The sequence below is a fragment of the Heterodontus francisci genome, chromosome 1 (assembly GCF_036365525.1).
Source record: "Heterodontus francisci isolate sHetFra1 chromosome 1, sHetFra1.hap1, whole genome shotgun sequence".
NCBI classification, from domain to species: domain Eukaryota; kingdom Metazoa; phylum Chordata; class Chondrichthyes; order Heterodontiformes; family Heterodontidae; genus Heterodontus; species Heterodontus francisci.
The window spans coordinates 182658907-182684015 of NC_090371.1; the positions used below are offsets into that span (position 1 = coordinate 182658907).

The 25109-nt window shown below is 44.7% G+C and overlaps 1 protein-coding gene across 4 annotated transcripts in view; it reads right to left on the reverse strand.

Moving 5' to 3' along the window:
- Positions 1-25109, reverse strand: part of pde5ab (phosphodiesterase 5A, cGMP-specific, b) — a 172437-nt gene that overhangs the window by 25917 nt on the left and 121411 nt on the right. For all 4 annotated transcript variants that reach the window (XM_068039289.1, XM_068039281.1, XM_068039272.1 and 1 more), the window contains exons 13-15: positions 16043-16168; positions 5109-5203; positions 740-827 (exon numbers count right to left, since the gene is read on the reverse strand). In XM_068039289.1, the coding sequence (XP_067895390.1) occupies positions 740-827; positions 5109-5203; positions 16043-16168 (309 nt within the window). The remainder of the gene's footprint in view (positions 1-739; positions 828-5108; positions 5204-16042; positions 16169-25109) is intronic.

Consider the following 25109-nt stretch of genomic DNA (forward strand, 5'->3'; position numbering starts at 1 on the left):
CATCACATAAAATAAAAGTGTCTGACATAATCGTGTTACCTGTGTCAGGTATTGATCAAGGATGGATCATTCAAATAAGAACATAAGAAATAGGAGCAGGAGTAGTACTTAAGTTTTAATTTAAGATTCAAAATGAGTTTTAACTCTTCAAGCTTCTCTCCTAGAATCAGTAAGGCTCACAATGTTGAGGCATTTCAAAACATTTGGGATCCTTTTTCAAAATAATTGTATCAATTGACATTGATTTGGCTGTGATTCTGTCATTCAAGCTGTACTCACTTTTTTCCTCCACACAATTAAAAAAAAAAAAATATGACATTGAAAGGACCCAGTAATTGTGCATATATTATTTGGAAAGGACCCCATGACCTATTTCAAGATGCAATCTAACACAGTTTCTGTACTTGCTACTATTTTTTAATGTTTTAAGTGTTGTAAAGAATAAAAGCATTTTGTTGTGTGAATTTTTATGCTGGTAAAGAAACTTATTAATGACTGTTAAAACAATGTCAAATTCAACTTGCTCAAAATAAAGCACAAGACCTCCAAACGTGACAATTTCATGTAAAATAAAATACCTTTGTGTCGTCCATAAAATAGAGAATTTGCAGAAGCTCACCAAAGCTCAGCAACAGTTACAGAAAGTAGACAAATGCTGAAAATAAAGCTCTGGTCTTTGCACCATTTGAGTATCAATATTATTAATTAATATGAAACACAAAAACAGTCAATCACTTACAGGGCTGTTGAGTATCATGACACACTGATCAAAATGATGATGTTCCATCATGGAGTGACAGTAGAGCTGAGCAAGAGGATGCTCACTCCTACACAACATCAATCAAACAGAAGAGTTTTATATTAATAGTTTCACTAAACTTTTCCAAACAGAAAATATCATCACTGCAAACAATAATATTTTAATTTGGTTCTTTTTGTAAGTGATGTTCCACAGTTGAAGCAGATTGCACTGCTGTAAAGTTAAAGGCATCCATTGGATGCATTGATCACCTGGCTCTTTTACCTTCTGAGAGCATAATATCCCATGTTGCAGATAAGCATGCAGCCTATCTCATTGCATTGAAAGAACAGATCTATCATAATAACAACAGCCAAAATAAATATTTATTTTGTATATTTTATGTGGTGTTGCTCAGGGCAAGTCACAAAATAAGTTCTCTGTCTTATCCCTGTATGTTGCTTTCACATTAGGTGTTCTATCTTTTCCTCTTCTGGTTTTCTTTTACCCCTTCTGTTGCTTCGGCTGGTATCTGTGCTATTTTCCTTTTGTTTTTTGCTTTACCTAAATTACTGTTTCTTTCCTTGTTGTGTTCTCTCTCCTTTTCTTTAATGTTTGTTCTCTCTTGTTATTTAGCCTCTCTGTCTGTTTTCTTCTTTTATTGGTGGGAGGTACAGACAGCAGTGGAGGAAGGGATCTAACCGGCTGTAGTCAGATTTGGGCTATGGGCAGAGGGAAGAATCTGGCTAAGGTGTAGGGGAGGCAGCAGAGCAGAGAACAAAGTGAAGGTGGTGGTGATGGTGAGGTACAGGCAGCAGGCCTGGTGGGAGGGGCAGCAGGAAGTGAATTGGCCAATAGTGGTCATCCATGACAGTGGTCAGCAGGGGAAGGAAAAAATAAAACTGCAGGTTGAAAGTCGGCCTTTACAGCCACAACAGATGGTGTTCAATCTAGAAGTGACATACACCCTGGGCACAGTCCATCTTCTCCCAAGATGGACAGTCATCACTGGAGGTCAAGAGGCCCTTCAGACAAACTCTGAGAAAGCTGGTGGGAGCAGATAGTTGTGGCAGTCAATGCAACAAGTCAAGTCCCGAGGACCTGGATGCAGTGTCTGAGAGGTTCAAAGCTCACATGAGTGGTCATGGTCAGTGAATGCATCTTTGACTGCCATATCACATTAATTGCACCATTAGTCTCTGACACTGCTCAATGCACCACACCCCCATCACTTAGCTACCAACAATCTCGATCAATCAGGACTTATACCTAACATTCATAGCTTCACCTTATCCTCACACACTTAGCACTGCTTCAAGCCTCACATTCACATCTCACACCTTGCATACACTTCCAGCTATTTAACCACGACAGCCGTATCACCCAAACACATTGCATTACACTCACAGTAACACTTCCCTCTCTCTTGCAGGACAAGGTGGCACACAACAGGAGGCAGCAGGTTTTACCTGGCAGGGGGCAGGCATGCCTGCATGTCCTAAACCCCACAGAGGAGACGGTGGTCAACATCAGTGGAGCAATCATTGTTGCGGCTGTGGCCAGCAGCGTGGCTGAACCAACAGAAGATGACTTTATCCTATACCTCGTCTTCCTTCTCACATCCCACTTCCCCCGAAGCCCACAATCTCTTCTGATTTAGGAGCTATAGATCATCTAAGCATTTGCCTCCTACTTTCCCCACTTCCCTCACTACACCATCTTGTGCCTTTTTCCTTTCAAATACCTAAGAATTGCAACCTGATCAGGCAGTGGTGGAATAGCAAGAGATGGAAGAGGAAGAAGACAGTGATGATGAAGACACACCGTCACTCACTTTCACAATTGCAGCCACTAGCTCAGATATTGACACTGTGTGTACTTTAGTGGATAGCTTACAAGTGGGATCAGCAAGTGGTGAGTCACTGGACATGAGTGGCCTGCAGCCAGGGGCAGGGTGCAAAAGTAGTACAGGTGCCAGGTCAGCAGAGGGTGAGGTTACACAAGAGTTCTCTTGCAGAGGACTCAGATGAGGTTACAGAAGGCTGAGGGATATGCACAATGAAATGCTTGATGCATTAGCAGGCCTGCCAGAAAGCCTGTATGCAATGTCAAAGAGCATGGAAGAGTCCGGCATCAACTTTGCATCGGGCTTTACACAGGGCTTGGGGCCTAACCTGTCCAGCTTGTAAGTGGTGGCCAACTCCATTAACACATTTGTGGATGCAATCATGATGCAGCATCTGGTGGCGGAGATTCAAATTGGCAATGGCCGCTATGGATCCCAAAACCGGGATTGCCAGTTCCGATTCTCCTGAGGGTGGGGTAGGCCGACTATGGCCTTCTCGCTCAGAGGGTAAATAAGGGCCTCTTCCCGCCACCGCTGGGATCTTACCAGCTGCAGGAATGCCTCTGGCGCACAGGAAGGACGCCTTGGAAAACGAGACACCCTCCTTGTGGGCTTGGGGGGTCCTCCTTCGTGGGCAATTTGTGGCACACGGAGGACCCTACTGGGAAGAAATGTACCCACCTGGTACCCTCCTCCCCTGGACCAAATGCCCACCCACCTCGCTGGATTCTTTCGGAATGGCCCTGGCAACTCTGCCTCACTTACCTGAGCTGGGCCTGGGTCCGAGGCCTCTGCAGTACCAGCAGTGGCCACCACTCCTGGTGGTGTTGCTAATACTGCTGAGCTGCTGGCCCTGTGATTGGCCGGCACCTCTTGGGGCGGGTTCCCTGTCCCTATTAAGTGTTTAAAGGGACAGGGATCCTGTCCCCTTAAACTTTGACTCCAAAAGACCGGAGGATCGCTCTGGGGGAGTCAGAAGTAATGTAGAGGCAGGGGTCCCCCAGACTCTTTGGCCTGGAGCCGGGAGCCCTGCCTCCTGCATAAAATACACCACACCCCCACCCCCCGCCTCCAAGAGTTGCTGGCCAATCACAGAGCCGGCAGCTCTGCAGTATCAGCGCTGTCACCAGGAGTGGTGGCCACTGCCAGTACTGCAAAGGCCTTGGACCCTGGCCCAGCGCTGGAGACCCAGATGAGAGTTAGGTGAGGCGGGGTTGCTGGGGGCTGTCCAGAAGGCCTTGGTGAGTGGGTTGGAGGGTTAAGTGCAGGGGGAGGGGGATCCAGGGAGGCGGAATTATTCTCAGCGGGGGTCCTCCATAGGCCATGTATTGTCACAGAGGAGGGAGCTCCCCCCACCACCACCACCACCGCCCCCACCAAAGCCTGCAGAAAGAGTGCCTGATGTTACTAGGCGACCTCCCCATGTGGCAGAGGCCGCTGCTGGTTAAATTCCAGTGGTGGGAGGAAGAGGCTCTCAAGTGACAGTTAATAGGCTCCTAAGGGCCTAATTTGCCTCTGGGCAGGAAGGCTGTCGTTGGCCTATCCAGGCCCCGACAAAATCCCTTGATGACAGGGAGGCAACAGGCCCTCTGCCCCTCTGTCTTGTTGCAATTCTATGGGCGCCTCTGACCCCTTTTCAGGGGGGATATAAAATCCAGCCCTATATGTGGAAGGCTCAAAAGATAAATAAATATATAAGCACACATTACTTTCCAGTGATCAACTGGCATTTATCACTTGGAAACTGCACAGTATTAGAGATCATGACATACTGAATGGAGTATACTGACCATTAAAGTTCACAATACTTAACCAGCAAGTAACAAACTAATCCAAAGCAAAACAACCCCATGTAAATACACTGCATACAATATCAAGAGCTATGATTAAAAGCAAAATACTGCAGATGCTGGAAATCTGAAAAAGCAACAGAAACTGCTGGAAATACTCAGCAGGTTCTGATGAAAGGTCATCGACCTGAAACATTAACTCTGCTTCTCTCTCCACAGATGCTGCCTGACCTGCTGAGTATTTCCAACACTTTCTGTTTTTATATCAAGAACTATGACTTGCATTTATAAAAGGCCTTTTAACATTATAAGACATGGCGCTTCAAAGGAATGTTAATAAACACAATTTGACACAGAGCACAGAAAGAAATATTAGGACAGGTGCCCAAAAAGCTGTAAAAGAGGTAGGAGCATCTTAAAAGAGGAGAGAGAGGTAGAGAGATGGATAGATTTAGGTAAAGAATTTGAGAGCTTAGGGCCGAGACAGATGAAAGCACAACTGCCAATGGTCGGGCGATGTAAATCGGGGAAATCAAAAGGCCAAATTTGGAGAAATCTTGGAGGGTTGGAGGAAGTTACAGAGATGGGGAGGAGTGAGGCCATGGAGCTATTTGAAAACCACTCTGAGGCACAGTGCATTGGAGCACCAACCCACCACAGTACAGTAATAATATCAGTATCCAATAATCACCACCTGAAATATGTCATATCACAACATTAAAAAGCCCCATACCTTTTTATGAAAGCATTGTTCACCCCCCTGTGGTCCAGGTCATGGCTCAGGGTTGCTATGATGAGAGCTAATGTCTCCAGGTCAGTTAACTTGTTCTGTAACAACAAAAATAAATAAGGGAACTTTTACATTCTCAATACTCAGGTTATTTAATACTTGTAAGAGTAGATGGGATCTAAACCAGTGGAGGCTGAGGAACACAAACTTTTTCACACTTAACAATTAGGGTAAAGTGCTGACAAGAAATCTAACAGCAGAGTTTCATTATTCAGCACAACTTTGAGGCCACACAATTCGATAACTCCCGAAAACGGGTGCGGCAATCACAATGTACGATTAACCCGAGCCCATTGTTTCCAACCAGCCATCATGCCAACTTTGTGCAGCCTGCTCATTACCAGGATTGAGGTGTGCAGGCAGTGCTAATTGTTTTGTTGAGCAGCTGCACATCACAGCAGGTGACCCACAATTGTGAGGGGCTAGCACCAGTTAATACTAGCCTGTACTACTTAAAATCAGATGGAACTTCTTAAAGGGGAGGTGCATTGTGGCTGGAGCAGGTGCTGTAAGTCATTCTACAACTGATTCTGACCGGGAAAAGAGAGAAGAAAGGCACAACATGGGAGAGAATGGGCTCCAAATCTTCCGACGCTGTACTGAAGGTCTTGGTCGAAGAGGAGTAGAGGATGGCTCCATGCAGCACAAAGCTGCTGTTCTCTATAAGGATGACAGCACTTGTCCTCCAACCCCTACCATTCCACCAGTGCCCTTGCTGTTTCCTGTCAGCCAGCCAATCCAGACTCCTGCCACCCATGCCAAGATAGTGCAGTCCACAGCTGGGCCCTCAAGACCAAGAACTGCTTGAGGTCATTGTCTCAGGCCATCTGCTGTCTCCACCATTGAAATTCAGCAGCCTTCCACAAGCCATGCTGCAGCCACTGGGGTAGCGCTGCATTGGTGCACTAGGACAGGCAAAGGCACAGGAAGATCGGCACTAAGGGAATGCACAAAGGTAATTAGTTAAAATGTGTATGCAGGGTGGCATGATTTCATTTCTAAATTTGGTTTGGAATGTTTATTTTGTGCTGGCTTTTATTTTTGCAATGTGGCCAAGCGAGCACTGTGATGGGTCAGTAACAGAATGAAAGTGTGGGAACTGTTGATGAATAAGGAATTGGGGTTGTGATTACTGATATTACACTCAGATGAATTGGTCGCAGACAGCCCCTCCAGGAAGGGACTGTCTAAGTTGTCTTATCCACTAGTCTTTCTCCTCCTTCTCTTCATCTTCCTCCTCCTCTTGCTCCACCATCTGCTCCTCAGCTGCTCACTGTACAGATGGTGGCAAGAGCTGACCCCCTCATAATGGTGAGGGTGTTGGTGGAGGGGCAGCCTTCACTGCTGGGGGGGCCCTCCATGGGCCATGGATTTTCCAAGCAGGAGGCCCCCCCCACCATCCCCAGCCCACAGGCAGGCTGCCTGGTTTTACTGGGTGGCCTCACCACATGGTGGAGCGCCCCTGTTACCGTTGGTTAAATGCCAGCGACGGCAGGATGAGGCCCTTAAGTCACCTTTAATTGGCCACTTAAGGGCCTCAATTGGCCTCCATAAAGGAAGGCCATTCTCGACCTTCCCTGCCTCTCACTTAATCAGAGGACGTTGCAAAGGCGACGGGCACTCCGCTCCCCTGCCTTCCCTTCCAACTTTACAGTTCCCCCTGCCTCCCAGCCCATTCCTGAGGGGGCAATTAAAATCTGCCCATTGTTTCTCCCTGAGGTTCAGGTAGGAGAATTTCTTCTGAACAACCTAGGTGGATATGGCCTCCTGCTAAGAGGTCTTCTGCCCCTTTTCCTCCTCCATCTTCTAGCAGCTTGCACTACCCTGTGTCACCTCTGGTCATTCTCCTAGTCATGCTGTATTCAGGGGAATGCCTACTTGTGCACCCATGTCTGGAGGCAACTGATTTGTGTAGAAGTCTTGAAGTCAGGACCAATGCCTTCAATGCCTGTCACAATGCTCCCTGTAGACTTTAGGAACATTAAAGAACTCTAGAAAGCACCAAACACATGTACAATCACAACAATAGCCAGTAGAAATCAATCAACAACTAACCTTAAAGTACCTGATGATCCCTTTAAATAATGCTGGCTGGGTGGGGACCTTCCTGCTGCTGAATATGTGTTCAGTTGTGCATGTTTAAGAGACATGGTTAGCTAGAATGTTGAGGTCCAAAATGGCAGTGCTGCCATCAAATCAGCCTTACACTTTGACTGACATCATGATCTGCCTGTTCTGCCTACTTCTGGTGGACATGCGCTAACTGTGCATGTGTTAACACCCTTACAAAAATGGTATCTGGTGCAACTTGTACCAGATGTGTGTGTGTGCTATGGACCCCATTTTGGACCACTAGGGCCACCTTTTTTTTGGGCTCTATGCATCTGAAGTTTGTGCCCTCTATCTCAGAGCTGACCAACGCTCAGATATAGCAAGCTCATTTGGTTAGCTGCAATCCCATTTCTTAATATCCCACCTCACAGTGTTCCACTTTGTAAGGGGTTTATTTGGGTTGAGCAATTTTATGAATCTATACTGTTAAAGGGAGCCTTTCCCACTAGTGCGGCATAATCCCAAATTTGAGTACTGACTACCCATGATTTCCACTATATGATACTCGCAGGAAAGGCTTCACATTAGCAACATCAAGTACCATGTGGATTTCTGTAGTTCAATAGCAGTGGTTTGATTTGATTCACTGATTCAAGTCCATCAAATGAGCCCAGCCCATAGCATTTGCAACTAACTTCAGCCAGAAGTGCAAAGTGGATAATTCTTCTTGACCGCCTCCTGAGCTCTCCACCATCACAGATGCCAGTCTGTACCGATGCAATTCAGTCCACGTGATATCACGAAATGGCTGAGTGCACTGGACACAGCAAAGACTATGGGTGCCAACAAGATCCTGGGTGTGGTACTTTAGAACCAACCATGCTTAAGCCAAGTAGTTTCAGTACAGTTGCAACAATAGCATCTACCAACAATGTGGAAAATTGCCCAGGTATGTCCTGTCCATAAAAGGCAGGATAAATCCAACTTGGCCAATAACCGTCCTACCAGCCTACTTCCAATCATCAGCAAAGAATCATCGAATCACAGATTTGTTATAGTGCAGAAGGAGGCCATTCGGCCAATCGTGTCTGCACCGGTTCTCCAAACGAGCAATTCACTTAGTGCCATTCCCCCGCCTTCTCCTCGTAACCCTGCACATTCTTCCTTTTCATATAACAGTCTAATTCCCTTCTGAATGCTTCAAATGAACCTGCCTCCACCACGTTCTCAGGCAGCGCATTCCAGACCTTAACCACTCGCTGCGAGAAAAAGTTTTTCCTCATGTCGCTTTCGCTTCTCTTACCAATGACTTTAAAATGGGCCCTCTAATTCTCGATCCTTTCACGAGTTGGAACAGTTTCTCTCTATCTACTCTGTCCAGCCCCTCATGATTTTGAATACCTCTTTCAAATCACTTCTCAGCCTTCTCTTCTCCAAGGAAAACTGTCCCAACTTCTCCAGTCTATCTTCATAACTGAAATTCTTCATCCCTGGAACCACTCTCGTGAATCTTTTCTGTACTCTCTCCAATGCCCTCACATCTTTCCTAAAGTGTAATGCCCAGAACTGGATGCAATATTCCATCTGAGGCCGAACTAGTGTTTTATACAAGTTCAACATAACTTCTTTGCTCTTGTACTCTTTTGCCCCTATTAATAAAGTCTCTGTCTGTCAACCTTCAATGACTTATGCACATATACACCCAGGTGCCTCTGCTCCTGCACCCCCTTTAGAATTGTACCCTTTATTTTATCTTGTCTCTCCATGTTCTCCCTACCAAAATGAATCACTTCACATTTCTCTGCATTGAACTTCATCTGCCACCTATCCTCTCATTCCAACTATCAGCCCATTCCAGCAACTTGTCTATGTCCTTTTGCAGTTCTACACCATCCTCCTCACAGTTCACAATGCTTCCAATTTTAGTCTCATCCGCAAACTTTGAAATTGTGCCCTGTACACCAAGGTCTAGGTCATTAATATATATCAGGAAAAGCACGAGTCCCAACACTGACCCCTGGGGACCTCCACTACAAAGCTTCCACCAGTCCGAAAAATATCCATTAACCACTACGCTTTGTTTCCTGTCACTCAGACAATTCCATATCCATGTTGATACTGTCCCTTTTATTCCATGAGATATAACTTTGCTCACAAGTCTGTGTCAACTGTCTTTTGGAAGGCCATGTTCACCACATCAACAGCATTGCCCTCATGAACCCTCTCTGTTACCTTCTCAAAAAACTCCAGCACGTTAGTCAAACATGATTTTACCTTAAGAAATCCATGCTGGCTTTCTTTAATTAACCTGCATTTGTCCATGTGACTATTAATTTTGTCCTGAATTATTCTTTCTAGAAGTTTCCCCACCACTAAAGTTAAACTGACTGGCCTGTAGTTGCTGGGTGTATCTTTAAACTTTTTTTTGAACAAGGGTGTAATTTGCAATTCTCCTGTCCTCTGGCACCACCCCCAAGTCTAAGGAAAACTGAAAAATTATGGCCAGTGCCTCCGCGATTTCCACCCTCACTTCCCTCAGTATCCTTGGATGCATCTCATCTGGTCCTGGTGCTTTATCCACTTTAAGTACAGATAGTCTATCTAATACGCCCTCCTTAACAATTTGAAACCCTTCTAATGTCTGAATTACCTCCTCTTTCATCATTGCCTGGATGCCATCTTCTTCCTTGGTAAAGACAGATGCAAAGTATTCATTTAATACTTCAGCTATGCCCTCCATCTGTACAGCTCCATCTGTAAATCCACTTTATGGTCCCTAATTGGCCCAACTCCTCCTTTTACCACCTTTTTACTATTTATATGTCTATAGAAAACTTTGGAAATCTCTTTAATGTTAGCTGCCAGTCTCTTTTCATGCTCTCTCGTTGCTTCTCTTATTTGCTTTTTCACTTCTCCTCTGGACCTTCTATATTCAGCCTGGTCTCAATAGTATTTTCTACCTGGCATCTGTCATAAGCACATTTTTTCTTCTTATCTTAATCTCTATCTCTTTTGTCACCCAGGGAGCTTTGGATTTGTTTGCCCTACCTTTCCCCTTCGAGGGAACATACCTTGACTGTGCTCGAACTATCTCTTCTTTGAAGGTAGCCCATTGTTCAGCTACTGTTTATCCTGCCAACCTTTGACTCCAATTTATTTGTCCCAGATCCATTCTAAGCCCATTGAAGTTGGCTTTCCCTCAGTTAATTATTCTTACTCTGGATTGTTTTTGGTCCATTTCCATAGTCATCCTAAACCTTAAGATACAATGATCACTGTCTCTCCTACTGACTTGGCCCACCTCATTCCCAAGAACCAGGTCTAGCAGTGCCTTCTTTCTCATTGGACTAGAAACATACTGGTGTAGAAGATTTTCTTGAACACACTCTAGGAACTCTTGCCCCTCACTGCCCTTTACACTACTACTATCCCAGTCTATGTTTGCATAATTAAAGTCCCCCATTATAACTATCCTATAATTTTTGCATCTCTCTTCTGTAATTTCCTTGCAAATTTGTTCCTCTACATCATTCCCACTGGCCTGTGGCCTATAGAAAACACCGAGCAATGTAACTGCACCCTTTTTTGTTCGTTAGCTCTAGGTGATGGAAGGAGTTGTCAACAGTGCTTAACAAGTAGCATTTACTCACCAATGACCTGCCCGCTACTGTTCAGTTTGGGTTCTGCCAGGATTTCATAATAGCCTTGGTCCAAAAATTGATCAAAGTGTTGCATTCATAGGTGAGGTGAGAGTGACTTTCCTTGCTATCAAGGCAGCATTCGACCAAGTGTGGCATCAAGGAGACCTAGATTGGGGATCGCGGGAAAAACTCTCCAATGGTTTGAATCATACCGAGCACAAAGGAAGATGCTTGTGGTTGTTGGAGGGCAATCACTTCAGCCCCAGGACATTGCTGCAGGAGTTCCTCAGGGAAGACAATATTCCGGCAATAGTACTGAAGACCTGTGCTCCAGAACTTGCCGTGCCCCTAGCCAAGCTGTTCCAGTACAGCTACAACACTGGCATCTACCCTGCAATGTGGAAAATTGCCCAGGTATGTCCTATACACAAAAAGCAGGACAAGTCCAACCTGGCCAATTACCGCCCCATCAGCCTACTCTCAATCATCAGTAAAGTGATGGAAGGTGTTATCAACAGCATTATCAAGCGGCACTTGCTCAGCAATAACCTGCTCAGTGACGCTCATTTTGAGTTCTGCCAGGGCCACTCAGCTCCTGACCTCATTACAGCCTTGGTTCAAACATGTACAAAAGAGCTGAACTCAAGAGGTGAGGTGAGAGTGACTGCCCTTGACATCAAGGCTGCATTTGAACGAGTATGGCATCAAGGAGCCCTAGCAAAACTGAAGTCAATGGGAATCAGGGGGAAAACTGTTCGCTGGTTGGAGTAATACCTAGCACAAAGGAAAATGGTTGTGGTTGTTGGAGGTCAATCATCTGAGCTCCAGGACATCACTGCAGGAGTTCGTCAGGGTAATGTCCTAGGTCCAACCATCTTCAGCTACTTTATCAATGACCTTCCTTCCATCATAAGGTCAGAAGTGGGGATGTTCGCTGATGATTTCACAATGTTCACCAGCATTTGCAACTCCGCAGATACTGAAGCAGTCCGTGTAGAAATACAGCAAGACTTGGACAATATCCAGGCTTGGGCTGATAGGTGGCAAGTAACATTCATGCCACACAAGTGCCAGGCAATGACCATCTCCAACAAGAGAGAATCTAACCATCTCCCCTTGACATTCAATGGCATTACCATCGCTGAATCCTTCACTATCAACATCCTAGGGACTACCATTTGCCAGAAACTGAACTGGAGTAGCCATATAAATACCGTGGCTACAATAGCAGGTCAGAGGCTAGGAATCCTGCGGCGAGTAACTCACCTCCTGACTCCCCAAAGCCTGTCCACCATCTATAAGGCACAAGTCAGGAGTGTGATGGAATACTCTCCACTTGCCTGGATGGGTGCAGCTCCAACAACACACAAGAAGCTCGACACCATCCAGGACAAATCAGCCCACTTGATTGGCACCCCATCCACAAACATTCACTCCCTCCACCACCTACGCACAGTGGCAGCAGTGTGTACCATCTAAAAGATGCACTGCAGCAACGCACCAAGGCTCCTTAGACAGCACCTTCCAAACCCGTGAACTCTACCAACTAGAAAGACAGGAGCAGCAAATGCACCACCTGCAAGTTCCCCTCCAAGTCACACACCATCCTGACTTGGAGCTATATCGCCGTTCCTTCACTGTTTCTGGGTCAAAATCCTGGAACTCCCTTCCTAACAGCACTGTGGGTGTACCTACCCCACATGGACTGCAGCGATTCAAGAAGGCAGCTCACCACCACCTTCTCAAGGGCAATTAGGAATGGGCAATAAATGCTGGCCTGGCCAGCGACGCCCACATCCCATGAATGAATTAAAAAAAGTGTCCTAGGCCCAACCATCTTCAGTTGCTTCATCAATGACCTTCCCACCATCATAAGGTTAGACATGGGGATATTCGCTCCATACACAATTCCTCAGATACTGAACCAATCCATGCCTGTTTACATAATGACCTGGACAGCATCCAGGTTTGGGCTGATGAGTGGCAAGTAATATTCACACTACACAAGTGCTAGGCAATAACCATTTCTAACAAGAAAGATTCTAACTTCTTGACATTCAATGACATACCATCACCAAAGCCCCCACCATCAATATTCAGCAACTGAACTAGATCAGCCAAATAAATGGCATGGCTATTACGGCAGACCAGAGGCTGGGTACTCTGCAATGAGTGGCTCACCTCCAGACTCCCCAAAGCTTCTCCACCACCTTCTAGGCACAAGTCAGGGGTGTGATGAAATAATCTCCACTAGCTTGGATGAGTGCAACTGCACATTCAAGAAGCTCAACATCATCCAGGACAAAGCAGTCTGCTTGATTGACCAGCCATCACTGTAAACATGCGCTCCTTCCACTAGCATTGTACCATGGCTTCAGTGTGTATCATCTATTAGATGCACTGCAGCAACTTACCAAGGCTTCTTTGGCAGCATCTTCCAAACTTGGGACCTCCACCACTTAGAAGGACAAGGGCAGTGGGTCCATGGAAACAACATCACATACAAGTTCTTCTCCAAGCCACACACCATCCTGACTTGGACTATATTGCCATTCCTTCACTGTCGCTGAGCCAAAATTCTTCAACTTCCTACCTAACAGCATTGTAGAAATACCTGTACCACTAGAACTTCAAGAAGATTCACCAACACCTTTGCAAGAGCAACTATAGCTTTGCTAGTGATGCTCATATCCCAAGAATTAATTTAAAAAGATAGAGTTTTATCACTTCTAATTTTGTTCTATATGCTTCTTTCATTTGTTCCTGATTCTCCTCTACTAACCAATTAATTACAGGCTTTTATCCATTGATTGCCTCCTTCATGTTCTGTCCTCCAATAATTCTTCCATGCCACTCTATCCACCATTATAAATGCAGACACTGGAATTTATAATGGAAATATAAAAATAAGGAAAAAATATATTACATTAAAATGGGGACTGAATTATATGCGCAAGCTCTGGTCAGATATCCTTGTCCTAGAGCACAGATTTTATGATCAATCTTGACTTTCTGTGTGGAACTGTGTGGGAGATCAACTAATATATAAAAATCCTATAGTTTGTAATGTTCTCACAACTGTAATAGATTGAAATCAATGGGTGATATAGGTAACACTCATTACTCTTGCATGCTCCAGAGGGGGCATGGGAGGGTTGAAGCCTGTTTTGTCAGCCTCTCAAGCAGATTTAGGATTTTTGTCTTCGCTACCTGGGTGATAATCTGGCGGAATGATTTCTGATTTTTGATTTTGATGGAATCAAATTTCAACAGGGAGAAATTGTTCCCATTAGTGGAAGGGTCGAGAACCAGGGACACATGTTTAAGGTGATTGGCAAAAGAACCAAAGGAAACAACATTTTTACACAGCGAGTGGTTAAGATCTGGAATGCACTGACTGAGAGGGTGGTGGAGGCAGGTTCAATCACAGCTTTCAAAACTGAATTGGATAAACACCTGCAGAGAAAAAATTTGCAAGACTAATGGGAAAGGGCAGGTGAATGGGGTGAGCTAAATTGCTCTTGCGGAGAGCTGGCACAGATGCGACAGGCCAAATAGCCTCCTTCTGTGCTGTAACCATTCTATGGGCTTGATTTTATGGGCCCCCCCGTGGCAGGGTCGGAGGCAGGGGGCTCATAGAATCATGACGGGGGGGGGGTGGGGGGGGGCGGCGAGGGGGGTGAGGGAGGTGAGGGAGCAGAGGGCCTGTCACCGCCCCATCAGCAAGCAATTTTCCTGTGGGTGGGATAGGCCGCTGGGAGGACGCCTTTTAAAACAAGGCACCCTCCCTGTGGGCTTGGGGAGGGTGGCCTCCTCCGTGGGCAATCTGTGGCCCACAGAGCATGCCGGCTGGGAAACAATGCATCTCCCAGGACACCCCTGCCCAATCCCCACACCCCCCCACCAATGCCGGGGCTAGGTCAGAAGGCCTCAACGCCCCCACCTTGCTTACTTGAGATCCGGGGTTCCAGTGCTTGTCCTGGGACCAAGGCCTCTGCAGTGCTGGCAGTGGCCACCGCTAGTAGGAGGTGGGATCCCTGTCTTTAAAGGGACGGAGCTCTCAGCAGTGGAAACTTCGCCTCCAAGACAATGGTCACCCCCGGGGGGGACCATGCAAAAAAGCCGAGACCGGGTGCCCTCCCGCCTTTTCAATCTGGCGCTGGGAGCCCCATCTCCTCCACAAAATCCAGCCCTATGATTCTATTCTATGATTCTATAATGAAAATCGGGAAGGTTCCATACAGGGTGGGCATTATGTCCAAAGTTGAACATCCATCCCAATTTCCCCTAACTCACTATGAGCAATGCCATGTGAGTTTTGCATATAATAAAATAAGCTTTGGAGTTGGGATGACTGGTTGATGCAGTTGGTTAGCAATCTGTCCTTTCACCTCTGGGAGCTGACTTTGAATCTAGAATGATGGGATGAATAGTTCCTTGCCCTGATAAATGCAAGGATCTCACTAAATCATATTTGGAAAGTTTTAAACTAGTAGCTACTGTAAACTCACAGCCAAGATCCTGCCAACATTCTTTATTAATTGCCACTAAATTGCACTACTGCCAGTAGACAAAAACATGGCAAAGGAGAAAGGAACTGTTACAATGGCACAGTAGAAGGTGCTATTTTGTGATTAGCGATAATTATTGGATGTGTGCAGAGAAAATCTTTACATGTGTTATGCCTGATATAGGAATTTTGATAGTGGTCAAAAGTAGAAAATAGTCAGTAGATTTTACAAATTAAAATGTTCAAAGCACAGCTTTATACAATGTGAGTGCTGCTCCAGGAGAGCTAAACCTTAACACTTTTCACCTCATTCAATTCCCAGCACTGGCACATTTCCCCCTGAAAATGTATTTTAATCCCCAATTTAAAAAAATACTAAAATGAACAAAGCAATTTTATGCATGTAAATTGTGGATGCAAATAATAAGGTGTTTTAAGTATGGTTATTTAAATTTATATTAATTGTTAAGGCTTTAATGATTTTTTGAAAATCTAGCATTAAATTATCCAAGTGGTGATATTCTGCACTTAGATCAGGAATATTACAGCCACAGGTGTTCAAACAATGCAACTGGCCACAGTTACAGAATAGTGTGCAACACATGAGGAAGAGTGTGGCATCTAAATAATAATTGGCAATAAATGAAGAACATCTAAAACGAACAGTGACATACCTGAATCCTGCCGGACTTCAGCACAGCAAACATGCATTGAGCCGTATTAAATGCATGCCTCCAATTGTGATATACTACATGTCTTCGATAATTCTTTTTAACACTTAAAATCCACCGGCAAAGAACCTGTGGGGGAAAAAAATCAATAGTTTACGCAAATGTTGTTTATAGAGAAATGTACAACTTGTATCAGCCCAATGAAGGTTCTACTCCTGTCCATTTTTTACTTCATTAGCATGCAAGTAACTGCTTAGCAGAGGACACAGGAAGCTATGACATGTTTAAAATGTTCCATTTCAGTTCCAACAAAAATGTTCTTATCCATTGTCCCAGTGCAAATCAGGCAATGACAGCAATTATCATTAATTTGCATGCATTTCAGATGCCTAGTCACACGCTTACATGTTTTCTACTAGAGCACTCTTTATCCAGCTGGAAATTAGACACAGACCATACATATGTTTCTGACCTGACTTCGAAAGCATATAATATTTTGGTAGTAAATTTAAACGGATGAAGTGTACTCTGAATGAAAACATGTAACAGCTTAATTAAGCACCTAAAATGCATGCAAATTAATGATACATGCTGTTAGGTGCAATGTTGTGAATGTTTCTTTTGGCAGGTATGTGCCAGCAGTTTACTAAACACACATAAAACGTAATAAAAACAAGAAATGCTGGAACCACTCAGCAGGTCTGGCAGCATCTGTGAAAAGAGAAGCAGAGTTAACGTTTCGGGTCAGTGACCCTTCTTCGGAACTACACATAAAATGTATGCTGCTGGGAAGGCTCGTCTAGTCTTTGAGAGTTGGTTCTGTAAATGTGGGTTGTACTGTTTCACGTTGCAGTTGAACTATTTGTGCCATGCCTCTTGGAAACCTTATGTTGTATATTTATAGTGACAATTGCTTTTTTTTTCTTTCAATATTTGCATTTTTGCTTTTTGTTTAAACCACCTTTCCTAATGACTGGGTATGACAGCTTTATGTGCATTAACCAAAAGTCTGAGGATTTCTTTAGTCATTCCTCTTGCACTGAGAGATTTGGAGGAGGAAGAAGGGTATCTGAGATGGAATCAGAGGCAGATGCAATCAAAGCAAAGGTGTAATAGCTGTACCCATTTTTATTTCAGGAGTTGGGACTATAGACCAAGGCAGGGCTACCTAACTATGTCACAGGAGATATTCCTTTATAGCCTACAAGTCATGGGATAATCAGTCACTCAGTTATGCCAGGGGAAATTTTAACATGGGTGAGTGCATAGGACTGGATATGGGCAGGGGTGTTAAACTGGGAAAATTTTGAATTAATCGCGAAGCCAGGACAAAGAGCCAAAAAGACTTGCAGGTTGATAGGTAAATTGGCCATTATAAATTGTCACTAGTATAGGTAGGTGGTAGGGAAATATAGGGACAGGTGGGGATGTTTGGTAGGAATATGGGATTAGTGTAGGATTAGTATAAATGGGTGGTTGATGTTCGGCACAGACTCGGTGGGCCGAAGGGCCTGTTTCAGTGCTGTATCTCTAAAAAAAAAGGGTGGGTAGCCAACCTGCTCTTAAGAGGCAAGTTAGAATTTTAAATTTGTCAATGAGGCTGACAGCCTCTGATTTATCCTGATTTGCAGGTCTAATAGTAGGTGGCCGTGTTTCCCAGGCTTCGGGAAACCCACAGCTGGAGCAAGGCGAGGACAGCTTCGGGGAGAATGTAAGTGTCTTTATAGGACTCCTTTTGGGCCAGGAGGAGCAGGACTGTTTCCCTGGTGGCTCCCCCAAGCTCCCACCATCAGACCTGTTCCCCCCCACCCCCCCTCCACAAAGATCCCTGGGGTTGGGAATTGAGAACCTCCCCCCCCCCCCGCCTCCACCGCAGGTGTGGGGATTGGAACCCCGCCCCAGAATTGGACACCACCCCCACCCCCAATCTACTTGATTCTGCAGAGCCCTTCCCACCCGACTGGAAGCCAAACCTGTAGGTCAGGCTGACTTCCGGGCGGGGAAATTGTCAGGGCCAAAAGATGCACATCATGGAGTTAAAATGCGACTATGTTCAGGGAAACCTAAACTTCCAGACTTCCTCTCTGAAACTCCACAACCCTACCTACATAACTGGCACCAGTAAGTATCCAGGCTTCTGTCTCTGCGAAAGAAAGAGTAATTGACATGGCAGGAGGGCATGTGATGAATCCTCCAGGAATACATTCCAACTAGAGTTAATAACCTTACAGATAACAGAAGTGTTGCTCATCTGGAGGTGGAAGGAAGAAACTTGGTGAAATTACAATCACCAGGGAAGCAGTACTGACCAAACTGATGGAGCTGTAGGCTGACAAGTCCCCGGGTCCTGATGGGCTTCATCCTAGGGTCTTAAAAGAGGTGGCTAATGAGGTAGTAGATGCGTTGGTGTCAACTTTTCAAAATTTCAAAATTTGCTAGATTCTGGAAAAGTTCCATCAGACTGGAAAATAGCAAATATAACCCCTCTATTCAAGAAGGAGGGTGGGGCTAGGGGAGTGGGGTGGGGTGGGGTGGGGAGGCAGAAAACAGGTAACTATAGGCCAGTTAGCTTGACGTCTGTTGGGGAAGGTGTTAGAATTGATGATTAAGGAGGCTATAGCTGGGCACTTAGAAAAGCTCAAGGTAATTGTGAATAGTCAGAATGGTTTTGTGAAAGGGAAATCATGTTTAACCAATTTATTGGAGTTCTTTGAAGGAGTAACATGCTCTGTGGATACAGGGCATCCCATTGACGTACTGCACTTGGATTTCCAGAAGGCATTTGACAAAGTGCCACATCAAAGGTTATTGCGCAAAGTAGAAGCTCATGGTGTAGGGGGTAACATATTAGCATGGATAGAAGATTGGCTGGCTGGCAGAAAACAGAGTATGCATAAATGGGTCCTTTTCTGATTGGCAGGATGTGACGAGTGGAGTCCCGCAGGGGTCTGTGTTTGGGTGCTACGACCAGGTGATAAAGGGGTCTAGGGGTTCTCTCTCAGCCTTTTCCTGGTTTTGCCTTAACAGGGTTTAATTTTTTAAAACGCCCTCTCAGTGAGTCCTTGCTCACTGCTGTCTAATTGTAATGGCAAAGAAATCAACCAGACAGGTTTTCTTAGATTTAAACAAGAAAGGTGTAAGTTTATTAACCTTAAAACTCTAATTCAGTTAAAACTACTAGAAATATGTGACACGACCACACTAGCATGCATACGCGATAAACACATACGCAAATAGAGACAGAAAAGGAGAAAGAATCAAAGGCGAAAAGGCTTGAAGCAATAACTGGAGTTCAGTTACTGGCTTTGGGTTTGATGTAAAGTCTTTGATTGCATTTAAGTCTTTCAGTTCTCATTGGGGCCCAGTGCACACTTTCAAACTTGTTTCAATGATCTTCTGTCTTGAGGCTTGAATTACTTCCTGGAACTCTGTGTGTGTGAGAGAGAGAGAGACAGGGAGAGACCTTCCTTCTCTTTGGTCTTGAAATTGCAGTCTCTTCCCAAACTATTCTGTAAGCACAATTCAAACAGCTCCAAGTTGGCCAGCAGGTTAGTCATGTGACTAGCTCCTTATTTAGAACAACCTCTCTGGCAAGGTTTGTGGATTTCCCCCAAGATTAGAAGACACTCTCAGTGGGGGTGGAGGGCAGGGTGTTGGAACGCCGGCTGTTACGCATGCAACTTCTCTTGATCAAAAATCCATCTGACTAATTGAATCAGGGAGGCACTCCCATTGTCTTCTTCAGGCAACTGTCCTTTAGAATGCAAATGTGCAACCATTTTTTCAATCACTGTTGTGGTCTTTTTAAACAAGTTATTTCCAGTCCAGTAACAGTTCAAAAATAATGTTCTATATGACAAAATTAATATGCCTCATTTTGGCAGTTGTGGTTTTCATCACATGAGGCCTTGATTTTTTACAATTTATATCAATGACTTAGATGAGGGGAGTGATGGCATGGTAGCTAAATTTGCAGATGACACAAAGATAGGTAGGAAAGTATGTTGTGAAGAGGACATAAGGAGGTTGCAGACCGATATAGATAGGTTAAGTGAATGGGAAAAAATCTGGCAGATGGAGTATAATGTGGGAAAATGTGAAGTTGTTCACTTTGGCAGGAAGAATAAAAAAGCAGAGTATTACTTAAATGGGGAACAACTGCAGAATTCTGAGGTGCAGAGGGATCTAGGTGTTCTAGTGCATGAGGCACAGAAGGTTAGTATGCAGGTGCAGCAAGTAATAAAGAAAGCTAATGGAATGCTATCCTTTATTACGAGAGGAATTGAAAATAAAAATAAGGATGTTATGCTTCAGTTATACAGGACATTGGTGAGACCACATCTCGAATACCGTGTGCAGTTTTGGTCTCCTTATTTAAGGAAGGATGTGAATGCGTTGGAGGCGGTTCAGAGGAAGTTTACTAGATTGATACCTGGAATGAGCAGATTGTCTTATGAGGAAAGGTTGGACAGAGTGGGCTTGTTTTCATTGGAGGTTAGAAGAGTGAGGGGAGACTTGATTGAAGTATATAAGATCCTGAATGGTCTTGACAGGGTTAATGCGGAAAGGATGTTTCCTCTTGTGGGTGAGTCCAGAACTAGGGGGCACTGTTTGAAAATTAGGGGTCGCCCTTTTAGGACAGAGACAAGGAGAAATTTTTTCTCTCAGAGGGTTGTGCAAGTTGGAACTCTGCCTCAGAAGGTGGTGGAGGCGGGGTCATTGAATATTTTTAAGGCGGGGGTAGATAGATTCTTGTTAGGCAAGGGAATCAAAGATTATCAGGGGTAGATGGGAATGTGGAATTCGAGATAGAAACAGATCAGCCATGATCTTATTGAATGGCAGAGCAGGCTCAAAGGGCTGACTGGCCTACTTCTGCTCCTAATTCGTATGGTCGTACGGTTGTAAGATGCCTTCATTACTTTTCCATGGAAAACATCAGCAGCTTTATCAGGTGGCAATTTTTCCTAAATTTCCGACCACCATGGATAGCACAGATACAGCCAGCCAAGTCCCTACCAGTAAAACCATCGGCCTTCATGAACAGAAACTGGTGAACAGACATGTGCTTCCATGAGCAAATTTTTAATTACTTGTTATAATAAAACTAGCCTCCTACTAGGTTTGAGAAAGGCCATCTTACAAATATTCTATCCCTGACCATACCTTATGCTGACAACTCTCAGCTGTAGCTTAGTTGATAGCACATAGTCAGAAGGTTGTGTGTTCTGCTCCAGGGACTCGGGCAGAAAATCTAGGCTGACACTCCCGTGCAATACTGAGGGAGTGCTGCATTGTCCCTCTTTTGTTTCAGATGTTAAACCGAGGGACTATCTGCTTTCTCAGTGGATAGAAAAGATCCTGTAGCACTATTTTGAAGAAGAGAAGGTGGGTTCTCTTCAGTGTCTCAGCCATTATTTATCCCTCAGCCCAACACATTATAAGATTATCTGGTCAATTTTGTCACATTGCTGTTGTGGGACCTTACTGTGCATAAATTGGCAGCTACACTTCCTACAACAGTGACTACATTTCAAACGTACATTGGCTGTAAAGCATTTTGGGATGTTCTGAAGTTGTGAAAGTGCTATGTAAATGCAAGTCTTTCTTTCTATATCAATACAAGTACTCTCAAATCTGGCTTCAAATTCCTGGACTTCGATGTACATCAAGACCACATTTCTGTGCTGGACTACCATGGAACAAACCATAACACTTTGCTTCTGTCCATAATCTGCTGCTCTTTATTGCTCTGCGAGCTGTGGAAAACATGTGGAAAAATTTAGATCTAGATCTAATCTCAAACTTGACTTCAAATTCCTGGACTTCTCTCAACATCAGGAAGACACTTCTGCTGTGGTCTACACTGGTTATACCATAAGACCCAATTTCTGTCTCTGATTTGCTGCTTTTTTGTGATAGTTAAAGTAACTTTGATTATTTTACTGCCCTTCCCCCACCACTGCTGTATGAGAGACTTCAGCCTCCTGCCGAGCCTTTGACTGGCCACTAGTAATACTGCTTTTTCAGCTTCAGTCTGTTCCTGGCCAGAAACTCACTCGCCTAGGCTGAAGAACAAACATCTGCTGCTTCTGGATGTTATGGTGTCCTTCAACTTAGCCATTGTCTTTCTATCCTGCAACTGACTGTGTACACCTCCTGGAATCTTCATTCCTATGAAAATACCTCCATCAGTGCATCCTCCGACATTCTACCCTCAAAAAATAGACTTCGCTCACTACTCCTGTCTACTAATTTGAACATCAATTGTCCATGTTGAATCCACCCTACCTACATCATCGCTATCCCACCATGAGACCTCCAACTTAACTCTGGACACATTCCTATTATCTCCATCTATTTCCTATTTCCAGCTACTATCAGGTTTTTATGTACCCTAATTTTTATGCAATCAGACCTATGTAACTTGAGCTTTCCCTGAGTCCTTTTTCATGTGTATTTTGGCAGCAGCTGTGGACCCAAACCCATCACTTCATTTTCACTTCTCTTTTCTTTACTTCCTTTCTCTTTACCTCTCCAAGACCCCTGTCTTCTATTGTCATGCCTCATTTCGCTTCCCTTCCAATTCCCTACCCCAACCGATCAGTACTTCTCAACCTTCCTGCTCTCTCGCCGACGTCCCAGGCTTGCCTCCCACTTAGATAAATCTACAGCTTCCTTCTGTGCCTTGCTTGGAATCTTCCAACGGGCTCGTCGAGGCACTCCGTGCTGGCTCATTATGAACAGCAACCCCAGCTGCCTCATCCCATTCTCTCATTGACCTTCCCATACAGTGTGCCTGCTGGGGGCTAATCTGGCCAATCACCCCTCCCACTGCTTACCCTGTGGACTCTGCCAGTGGATCAGCTCTCACCACCCTCGCTGCTTCTCCCTCCAAAATGTCCTTTCACTTGTGAACAAGGCCTTTGCCATTCATTAACTTATTGTGCACGATTACATCGACATCATGGTCTTAACCGAAACCTGGCTGAGGGGTGATGACACCTTTCCCCTAATGAAGTCTCCCCATCTGGCTACATCTTCCACCACTTGCCTCACCAAGACCGGCATGGTGACGGTGTGATGCTTATCAGCAGATCACACCTTAGCCTGATCCTCTCCACCTCTGGCACTTTATCCACCTCTGAGCATCTCATCTCATTCCACCCGTCTCACCTTTCTTTCAAAATCATCGCTCTCTATCCCCCTCCCAAGTACGATAAAAATTTTCTGACCAAGATAACTTCACTGTTTTCTCCCTCAGCCTCTGCACTGAACGATTTCTCATCCTCAGTGATTTCAACCTCCATCTCAACTCATCACGTTCTCTCTCCTCTGAGTAACTGCCCTCTTATTCTCCCAAAATCTCTCCCTCCATGTAAACTCCCCAACCCATATTCACGGCCATCCCTTGGCCTTGCCATTTCATGTGGTCTTGCGAGTCCAATCATATCAATTACAGATAAGGCCATCTTTGATCACGTCCTTATCTCACTCACCGCTCTCAACCCCCTTCCATGTCCCAAGTTACCTCCTTCTGTATCCATCCCTGGAAAAATCTATCCACAATTCATTTACCACTGTTTCTGATATATATTAATGACCTAGACCTTAGATTACAGGACACAATTTCAAAATTTGCAGATGATACAAACCTTGGAAGCATAGTGAACAGTGAGGATGATAGTGTAGAACTTCAAAAGGATATAGACAGGTTGGTGGAATGGGCGGACCAGCAGCAGATGAAATTTAATGCAGAGAAATGTGAAGTGATTCATTTTGGTTGAAAGAACTCAGACAGACAATATTAAAAAGGGGGGCAATTCTAAAGGGGGCGCAAGAGCAGGGGGAGCTGCGTGTTTATGTGCATAGATCATTGAAGGTGGCAGGACAGGTTGAGACAGCAGTTAATAGATCATATAGTATCCTAGCCTTCATTAATAGGGGCATAGAGTATAAAAACAAAGAGATTATGTTAAAATTGATCCTGGAATAGTGAGCAGTTTTAGTAGATGACAGCAGGACTCAATTGTGTTTTTAGTGTTCCAGCCAGTGGATGGCTAAACCAGTTGTCTGCCATATCAGCCTCAGCTGGAGTATTATGTCCAGTTCTGGGCGCCACACTTTCGGAAAGATGTGAAAGCTAATGCTTAATGAATTGTGGATAGATTTTTCCAGACTGCAGAAAAGGTTCATGAGAATGGTTTCAGAGTTGAGGAATTTCAGTTAAGTAGATAGATTGGAGATGCTGGGACTGTTTTCCTTGGAGAAGAGAAGGTTGAGAGGAGATTTGATAGATGTACTCCAATTCATGAGGAGTCTAGACAGGGTAGATAGGAAAAAACTGTTCCCATTGGTGGAGGGACCAAGAACAAGAGGGCACAAGTTTAAGGTAATTGGCAAAAGAAGCAATAGTGACATGAGGAACAAGAATTTCATGCGTCGAGTGGTCAGGGTCTGGAATGCACTACCTGAGAGTGTGGTGGAGGTAGGTTCAATCAAAGTATTCAAGAGGGAATTGGATTGTTATCTGAAAAGGAAGAAAGTGCAGGGCTACAGGGAGAAGACCAGGGAGTGGCACTAGGTGAATTGGTCTTTCAGAAAGTCACTGCAGACACAACAGGCCAAGTGGCCTCCTTCTGTGCTGTAACAATTCTGAGATTCTGTGAACTGCAGTTTCAAGATTCCAACTGTCGAACCTTTGGCTTTCCGTTTGCCACAACATTTCTGCAGCTACTGATTTGATGAACTGCACCCTCACCTCCACCTTAGATGACCTAGTCCCCAATAAAACCATTACTCTCTCCTCCGTTACAGCCCTCATCTTCATTTCCTTAAGTTTAAGGGCTGCAGACTTGGAAGGATATGGCAGACAACTGGTTTAGCCATCCACTGGCTGGAACACTAAAAACACAATTGAGTCCTGCTGTCATCTGCTAAAACTGCTCACTATTCCAGGATCATCTTGGAATGCAAAGATAACCCCCGGCTTCCTTTCTCTATTGCAAACCATCTTCTTAAACCCCTCTTCCCTGTTTCTTCCATCTCCAATTCCAACAATAAATGCGAG